Genomic DNA, 9,660 nt, shown 5'->3' with positions numbered 1-9,660 from the left:
ACGTAACGACAACTACACACGACACAACGAAACAATATATAGATATANANATANATATANATANATATANAAACTACTACTACATAACTAATAACTATATATAAATAGCATATATATGCAAATAATATACATGTATATATATATACAAATAACATATACATATAAACATAAAATAACACACACACACACACACACATATATATATATTATACATACATATATATACATATATACATACATATATAAACACACACATACATACATATATTTATAAATATATATATATAAATGTTATACACATATATATAGCATAGTGCGGGATAGTTAAATACCTATGCACGTCCACACATATATGAGCTTGCGCTACCCCCGACATTGCTACGAACACTCCCCAATGGATGTACACAGCCAAAACAAGCGAAGCAAAAAATCAACTCTAATGAGCATATACACATCATTCCCACAACTGTACCGGTATACATACTCATACTACCATCGCAAACTCACCACAAAGGGCCTGATGTGGTCGGCCATCGCCTCATCATCTGGCACGTCAATATCTATGTCACGGATGAAGGCCACTTCGCCAGCCTTTTCAATCAAGCACTCCATTGCGCCTTGGTAACCGGCATACAGGTCCAAGTCATTGCAATTGCCATTCACGTTGTTGTCCTTGCACGTTTCGCACAGGACGGGCTCGGCACACGATCCGTTGCTGTACAGACGATATTGGAAGTAGTGCACGTGAGTGACTGCAACGCAAAGCCTATCGGACCTGTACGTAGATGTCACCCAATGTACAGTGCACAACGACGGCCTGTGTGATAGGAGGCTTGTCGACTATCTGAGTAATGGGTATGTGACGTCGGTACATTCCCACACAGAAGAGTTGTATTGCGTTCATCTACACAAGATAGACAGCTCACCCGCGTGTTGAATGCTTCGAGAATAGACTACGTAATCGATGGGTACATCCCCAAGCCACTGCGTGTCTATACTGTCGTCAATTCAGTGTGTAACGACCGCGAGTCTTGCAGTATCTCAACACGCACCTGGCAAACACTACAGTGGCACACGTTGAAGGTGAGCACCGACACTCTTCTTATACTACACCGTTTAAGCACAACAGAAACTCAGCACTTTCAGTCAAGGCACTGATGGTAGTGATTGTATACACCAAGGTCTAATACGAGCGAGTACAACTCCGCACCCAAGGCCAAGGCACACCAGACCTTGAGGACTTTGCTCTATAGCAAACCTATCAGAGGCGATGGGTGGTCTAGAGACACGTCAACGTATTGCACAGTTGGAGCCTGGCGCTAGCAAACAATCACAGGGCGCATTAGGACTCACAAACACACGACTACTGTCTACCCCGACATCGTACACACCAACCCAGATCTGATACGCGTGCATAGAACAGCCTTGCAGAGGATTATATGCAGGATGGTAAAGTCTATAGCGTTGACAAGGTGCTTGTGACAGTCCAAGCCCTGGCTACGGCTGGGCGTCACTGTTGCATTGCGGGACATAGTAAACAATGTGGCCACAACAACCGAAGACCGGCCAGACATGCACACACGCGTCTACAAACACAAAGGAGACACGCCCGTTGCTGTGTGCACCACTAGCCTCAAGGCACACGACAGCCTGCACTCACGTTGGAGCCTCAGTCGCATGCCATGGATAGCAATCGATTGTGATTGATATGCGATACCTGAAGAAGCTGGTGATGGTGTCTTCGAGATCGGAGCCAGCCGGCATCTGATTGGTACGCAGGTAGTAGCCAATGGGGAGCTTCATACCCGCATTGTCGTCGAACTTACTGAAGCATGCGCGCTTACCCTCTAGTTGGCCGAAGGATTGTATGTTACTGTCTTCGTGGGTTAGAGCCAGGATCTCATGGTAGTGCTTGCCGTTAGCATAGGTCTCTACAACAATCGTCTCCAATTCATCGTGACTGGAAGAGAAGGTATGTAAGGGTACGTGGTGATCGATTGATTTTATTTTACAGTGAGTAAATTTAAATAGAAAATGGTAAGGATTCTTAACCTGAATACAAGCATGTATTTGTAGCCGCGTATATATATATATATATATATACATACATAAATACATATATATATGAGACGATTGTTCGTCTACTCTTTGTTTACTCTATAGTTATATAGATGTAAACGTACGCTAATGTACATATAGGCACGAACAAACAAATAATTTGTGGACCTCTCGTACGAGTGATAAATATAAATAGATTGAATAATACCATTATTGGCATCGCAATACTCGATAACGTCCTATCCGACGATTACATATCGATAACGATATATATATATATATAGGAATATATACGTGCTTATCAAAGCGTGACCAGATACACTATATATATATACACACACACACACATATAATCCCCCCCCACACACACATACATATATATATATATATATATACCTGTATTCTCATAATATTAATAGATATATATATAGATATATATATATATATATACTTGGTATTCATATACACATAGACAATACACACATACCCAACCCCCCCCCACCCCAATATATATATATATATATATATATATATATATATACCTGTATTCTCATAATATTAATACATACATATATATATATATATACTTGGTATTCATATAAACGTAGACATTACACACATACACACACACACACACATATATATATATATATATATATTTATCAATATCAATCTAAAAAGAAATAGATGTATATATGTATATATAAATACATACATACATATATACCATACATACACTCACACACACACGCACACACACACACACACACATATATATATATTGTATAAACCAATACGTATCCATCTAAATATAGTAGATTTGCACTGGTGTGCAGGTCTGAGAAACGGCAACGATCTACACGGGATACAATAGTATCAAATGCGGTGACATTCACATACAAAAATATATAGAGGTTTGCGTATACTAGTAATATATCAAGACCGGTGCGTAGTACTCGAATGTGTGCAGTTGAATACTCATTCTATTTGTTATTGATCTCGTGCTGTACAGCAAATACCAGATGCATTCAAACAATAAGTCATACGGAAAGACCGTGCCGGCATGAATTGCCTGTATATACTTGACATACTTTGATATAATAGCCTCCGAACTGCTTTCAGTGAAATCCGCCTCGCCCGCAAGCACCTCAAACACGCCCAAGTAGTACTCATCTACGATCTTCAGTACAATCTCCACATCATCCACCGGCAGTATTTCCAGCAGCAACACAGGCAAGTTAGCCAGAGCAGCTTCCTCGGTCACACCCGGCGGTAGGTGGTAGGCAAACACAATCCTCGCCACACCCGCTTCCAAATCTGCAAAAGTAATGGCGTCAACAATAGTAGTGCCGTTATCATTAACAGTATCTAATTCAATCTCGTCGACCACCTCAGTGACATCCCCGACATCCTCATCAAAGAACTCGTCATTGAGGTTAGCATCGAAGTCTGGGTCTAAGTCCTGGTCTGCGAATATATCCGCTTCGTTATCGGGTATGTCAACGTCAACTTCTTGATCATCCAAATTATCAGCATCGTCATTCACCACATCAACAACAACATCATTCATATCGTTTTGAGTGTCGACAGGATCGGTCACATCACCCGCTTGCACTGTCGATGGCACATCTCCGTCTTCCGGGATTGGGTCGAGCTCAAGCTCTGAGTCTTCATCGGCACCGTCAACCGGAACGTCTTCGTTCACAGGTACAGCCTCAGCTGGAATCACTCCGATATCATTATCTATAACTGGTGTTGTATTGTTTACAGCATCTATAGGCGCATCCTGTGCACAAACGTGTGTTTGTCGGGCTGCTAATGCGACACATAGCAGTAGTGCTACAAACACGCGCGATATTAACGATTTCATCTTGAATGTGGCTGTGTGTAACTCCAAGCTCAACATACACTATTCTTAGTACGATATAATCCTCATTCACGTCCTTTATATCTGTCTCTCACGTATATAGTCAGTAAGTAGAGGCTCTATGTGGAGACGGTAAAATATTTAAAACTACTATCTCAGATAAAAAAATAACGGTATTGAAAATTTGAAATATTATTAGATAACCCGTATATTTTTCTTTCGTGTCATAAATAGAATTCCACATGAATGTGAAGTCAATATGACATACTGTATCTCAAATATGTAAATAGATTGTAAATAAATACATAGTGAATTACATCATCTTGATGGTGAATGCTATTAAAATATTTTTTCTAACTCGATGTATGTATCCAATATCCTTGTCCAATTGTCCATTGTCCAGAGAAGCCTACCGGCCCTACCCCCCAAATACATACCCAGCAACCTGACTCACCTCAGGGCCAGAGTCTTGGGACTGGGACTCCTTTTTTTAAAAAGTGGGCAATTTTTGTACATGTTTTAGTAATAATATTTTTTTTACAAAATAAATCAAAAAAGCAATACAAATTTTCTCAGTCCTGGGGCCTGGGTAAAGGTGACTGCATGCTGTTATTTAGGGATTACAATTCGGGGGGGGGGTTTTTTTTGAAAGCCTAATCATATGTAAATAGCCTCCTAAAAAAAACCTAGGAGGCTATGGCCTATTTTTTTTTTTAAATCAAAAGTTAAAATAAAGATAAGAGATAAATGAAAATAGGTCTAGTCGTCACTCATTACTCATCAGAAAGAACCAAAAAGAAAAGTGCTTTTTTAGAAAAGGTCTCTTGCTGTAACGCGTAGACAAGAAGATTGCGTTAAATAGTGTTATTTAAACGTGGAACGTTTATTCGGTACAGCAACAACGTAAAGTTTCTCAGAATTCAGGAATCTGAGAATTGAGATAAATAAATACCAGATGACGCATCAGGCCATGTTTCATCCAGCGACATCTGCATTCTTCTGAGAGGGCCCATGATGCAAAGTTGCAAACTGCAAAGTTGTAGTGTTTGTGTGTGCACAATTCTTTTTGTGGTTTTTTAAAAATAAATAAATAAATAATTCATAGAGTAGGTCATACCATAGGTCCATAGCCCCCTCTAAATTGGCTGGCTGCCGTGCCGACTGAAGTGGCGCTCTCTCTCCATCTATTTTTGACTTTTTGTCCTGCTCTCGTAGTCTCTGAGTGGCCTGTAGCCCTTCACGCTGGCTGGTAGCTGCAAACAGTAAAGAGTACATACTACATACTGTGTACAATGTACATACATAAATATATGCAATATAGCAAACTTCATATTTTACATAATTATATATGTCTGTACTGTTCTTTTTTTATATAGACTTATTTTAAATCTGAATACATAAATACAATAGAACAGTACACATTGACATTGTAACATGTCAGGAGAACAAGCCGATTGATGGCTGTAGATTTTAAATTTGCTTGCGCTCCCTACGTACTCCAGTGGATTGCAAGATAAGCTATGCAATTTGAATACATGTTGCTGTAACTTTATCATGTTATGTTAACTCGGGAGATACGACAACAACAAGAAATGATCCATCTCAATAAACTGATTTAAGATACTATACGTGGGGTAGTGGAGCGCTTCACAGCTACCCAATACAACTTTATGATGTGTAGGCTTAGAATATATTGGCAGCCGTTTGACGGAACTTTCGAATACCCCAAATTTGTGAATTGATTATCGCCCCTGTAAAATATCACCAGTGGTTTTCCCGAACCACAATAAAGTATCGGGCCCGGTTGTTATTAAAAGATGAACCATCAGAAAGCGCAACCAGTGTTTAGATAGGTGCCTTGACACTGAGCTGGTATAATATCGGATATGAGTAGTCCGTTCAGCTATATTTTCTTTCTTCTCTAGAGGGTCATGATGACTATTAACGGAACACGATCTCATAAATCCAATCAACGTTGGCGTTATGTTTCTCGACCAATGCAGAGCTCACCAGGCGCCGAGAAGAGCAAATACATATTATATTTGACGGATGAAAAGGAAATACCTGACTGATAGTCTATTCTCGTTTTAAATGAATAGCTTTTTTTGCATGGTATTTACATAATATCCAGAAAACATAGTTTCATAATTTTGCTACCTATGTGGACGAATATCGTTTTTTGAGAGTGATCCGAGCGGACAATGTCCAGTACTCTATTGTATCTACTGCGGACTATTACAGCTACTACACCTCTCGTAGGTCTGGAAGTTGAACTACCCATTCGATCGGGAGGCAATGTATTGCTGGAGTCTAGCCTACACACGAGCCCTACGCAAACACAAAACTATAGCAAGGTCTTTCCTATTATCTGTCGCGGGAAAAGAATACAGCATACTTACTCTGACAGTGGGGCACTACGGTCACAGTCTAGTTATTTTAAAAGTATTGAATATATTAATATTAATTTATAGATTCGCAAACTGGCGACCCTCATATGTTTTATATTAGATCTCGTCTCCTTCCTGCACTTGGAACACAGCTACACCAATATAATATAAGCCATCGTTTCAGGTGGATATAATATCGGATAAGCGACACTGATCGAGGGAAGGGAAATGTATTTACCAACCAGGTGTCTGAAGTGCAATCATATGCATTGGCTAATTCTAGATTCTTCCGAGGACATCAGTGCGACTTTTTTAGATGCTAAAACCAACATACTTCATAAACTAAGGTCTAAAATTGAAACAACTGGACTCCATTGATTACTCGAAGATTCAGAACACGGCCGCGAGTGTACGCCGATTACACTAAGTATATTGATTTGCTCTCGACCGTGCCTTTCATGCTCTTGTGCTATATAAAGTGTTGTTATCTCCATGTCTACAGAAGCTCCATATGTAGACCACTTCTACTTATTTGCACCTATACAAAACTAAAACAAAATGTAAATGCATATCTGGAATGGGAAACGAGTATAAAGCGTACCACGGACTTGAATATTCATGATTTTGAAAATGATTACAGTAAACAAGCCTTTGTTATAGATTGTAATGAAAATTCGACATGGAATAATCGTTGCAGCGATGCGGTGTTGGCATGAGAGCGAGTTTGCATATTACCGATCATGGCTTTACCTCTTGGGATCTCTCTACAGTTTAGCGAGTAAATCATTTCCGGAGCCACTTGCCTCGTTCGCTAAACTCATCTCTCTACGTATATGCACAGAATATGGTCGTATCTCGGGCACATAGGAGTGTGACACGGGCATGCGGCTGCCTCTATCGCTAAGAAGGATACAACTACACTCGTTGGACCCATTGTTGAAGTCAAAGAACAAGAGAGTATGAGCATAGTCTCGGCTCATCCCAGTGGAAGGAAGGTGAGCGTTGTTACTCGTAGCCTTATCTCGAGAGTGATTCGCACGCACCCCAATCCTTTCTAATCCACTGCACTGTACACTACAACTCACTGCGTGCCTTCTTGCCCGCACTTCGCTGGGTGCGTCTGTGTGCACCGTCATTACCTTCCACGTGTGGCTTGGTAGGATCGTCATGCGCATGTTCGTCTTCCTGCGGGCGTGTGTATACCAAATGATGCACATCTGGTACATCATACGGCAACCTCACGTTCGCCGGCTCTAGGACATCCACTAAGGGGCGATTTGGATAGTCTTCTTCGTGTATTGCTAGCGCCTATAGGTAAGCACAGGTACGAGATAGAATGAGGCGATGCACGCGGGAAAATGTTTCTGCGATTGAGCGTTTGTATTTATTCGCTTGCACCATCACTTGAACAGTGCATAGACGTTGTAAGACCGTAACACACAAAGCAGTAATTGAAATGCACATGGTTCTATGGCCTATGGCATATACCCGAAAGCATACCTTCTCCATAGCAGCATAAACTTGCTCTGCATCCCAGTAGTAGTGTGGGTAGTCTTTGTTACCAGTCTCAAGGTTATCAACAGGCATAGCCTGTGGGTATCCCTTCCCGTGTGGCGCCACAAAGACAACGCGTGGCGTGTAGGTACCATCTGTACAAGATGGAGAAACAATGTCAAATTTAAGCATTCAACGGGTCTTGGCATGAAATGTATGTTTATGTTCATATTTAGATATAGATATATGTGTATGTAAAGCGATAAAAACATATATCCCATACAACGAATAAACACACAAAACTCTCTCAAAGTATACATATATCTATTGATATTGGAAGAACATATGTCTGTATGGTATTCGTGCATGTGTATAAGCCCTTTGAACTGTGTATAGTGGTGGTAGTGATATAAACTTGTATTATTGCGCTTCAGTACCGAAACAAACGAGCATTAACTTCCGAAATTGATTGAGATTGTAGCTAATCACAAGAATCATCAATGACCATTGTGCCAATGTTGATTTTGAGAGAACTTATTCAAGACATCAGCCAACAACTGACCGCTTCCGTCACCTCAAACTGGCAGGAATGTCAATATGCATGGTAGTACATCGAACTCTCATATATCGCTTGTGGCGGTCATCAGTGCCCAAGCAAAATATTATGTTGAGGTTTACCATCTCAGAGTGGCATTATGCCTTCTGAGGTATTGGCTACCAACCCTCAGCCTTGTCTGTTGTTCAGTCGAGCGAGCAAGTACACTATGGAGTATGAGTACAACGGATATATACGGTAGCCTATACGATTTTTTTTTTCGCCATCTCAACTCAAATCGATGCACACAGACTACCTGCCTTGGCAATGTCATAAAACATGCTTACCTGTCCATTGGGGCACCAGTGGGTCTGTGGTTTCGTCCAACTTCAGCAGCGTAAATTGCTTGGCTAGTTCCTGAGATGAACAGAAATACAACGAGGTGTGCTAAGGATGCAGTTCACGTCCTATACAGTACTGTTTATACTACACAAGAATTTGAATGCGGAATAACTGAGCTCAGTTACGCAAAGTGAGAATGACATGAACCTTTTAGGTTTTTTCTCTTACCTGAACTTCGCTGGAAGAGGCTAGTTTGTCCTTGAGCGCCCGGCTCGCTTGACACCATGATCTCGTGATCAGTACCATGATGGGGGATTCAATGGAGCTCAACGACTTGGAATTCACGTCCACATATGACTGTATCAGAGAACAAGCTTAGTGTGAGCTGCCATCACAATTTAAAAGTGGTAATGGGTGGAATTAAGCAGATTTTCCATGCCAGAGCATATACAATTGGAACTACTCTTACCCGTCATTGTGCGCAGTATTGTTCTGTTTAATGTAGTCGCAGGTATGCATGCTTTATAGCGAGTTGAGACTGAACCTTCATATGACCACCAAATAATAGGGGTATAGTAAATGTAGGGATGCATTCGAATCCCTTTCGTCGATGACTACGCGACTATGTAAAGTCATGGACCCCGGATGTCTGAGTTCGTTGCAAGGTATGTGAACTTATATTTACTTGCGCAATGGTTCATGTGTACTTGTACATGCTTGTGTTTCCGCACCAATCAATAGACGATGTATGTAACTATGCACGAATATATAGTATTCTAATATGGCCACAAGTATGTATATGCTTTTACATGTGTTGATGTTCAGTAAAACAAGCGCGAGTTTGATAATATACAAGTGCATAACATACAAGGTTTCAAGAACATGTTGGATAAGTTTTGATTTTCAGAAAAATTGAATGAAATATATTGTTTCATAAGCAAATACACACACACACACACGTACAAACACAGACGAAT

The 9,660-nt window shown here is 40.5% G+C and overlaps 2 protein-coding genes across 2 annotated transcripts in view; both read right to left on the bottom strand.

Annotated features, from left to right (window-relative positions):
- SARC_01956 (hypothetical protein) overlaps positions 1 to 4,004 on the bottom strand; it is a gene marked incomplete at its 3' end in the record, with an annotated part of 5,302 nt that extends 1,298 nt beyond the window's left edge. The window contains exons 1-3 of the mRNA XM_014304307.1: positions 3,150 to 4,004; positions 1,718 to 1,960; positions 508 to 715 (exon numbers count right to left, since the gene is read on the bottom strand). Of these exons, the coding sequence (XP_014159782.1) occupies positions 508 to 715; positions 1,718 to 1,960; positions 3,150 to 3,964 (1,266 nt within the window). The 5' untranslated portion in view covers positions 3,965 to 4,004. The remainder of the gene's footprint in view (positions 1 to 507; positions 716 to 1,717; positions 1,961 to 3,149) is intronic.
- Positions 4,005 to 6,913: 2,909 nt separating this feature from the next.
- SARC_01955 (hypothetical protein) lies at positions 6,914 to 9,040 on the bottom strand. The gene is made up of 4 exons (XM_014304306.1): positions 8,912 to 9,040; positions 8,689 to 8,758; positions 7,813 to 7,961; positions 6,914 to 7,620 (listed from the first exon to the last, which is right to left on the bottom strand). The coding sequence occupies exons 1-4, from the start codon at positions 8,987 to 8,989 to the stop codon at positions 7,387 to 7,389; spliced, it is 531 nt and encodes a 176-aa protein (XP_014159781.1). The 5' UTR covers positions 8,990 to 9,040; the 3' UTR covers positions 6,914 to 7,386.
- Between the last annotated feature and the right edge of the window lie 620 nt (positions 9,041 to 9,660).

Source organism: Sphaeroforma arctica, assembly GCF_001186125.1.
Source record: "Sphaeroforma arctica JP610 unplaced genomic scaffold supercont1.83, whole genome shotgun sequence".
Taxonomy (NCBI): domain Eukaryota; class Ichthyosporea; order Ichthyophonida; genus Sphaeroforma; species Sphaeroforma arctica.
This window is presented reverse-complemented; position numbering and strand designations above follow the sequence as displayed.

Coding starts and splice junctions, on each gene's coding strand:
- SARC_01955 (XM_014304306.1), bottom strand. CDS start 8,989: ATGGTACTGATCACGAGATCATGGTGTCAAGCGAGCCGGGCGCTCAAG. Junction 7,962..8,688: donor ACTGGTGCCCCAATGGACAG/GTAAGCATGTTT, acceptor CATCTTGTACAG/ATGGTACCTACACGCCACGC. Junction 7,621..7,812: donor TTTATGCTGCTATGGAGAAG/GTATGCTTTCGG, acceptor GCTTACCTATAG/GCGCTAGCAATACACGAAGA.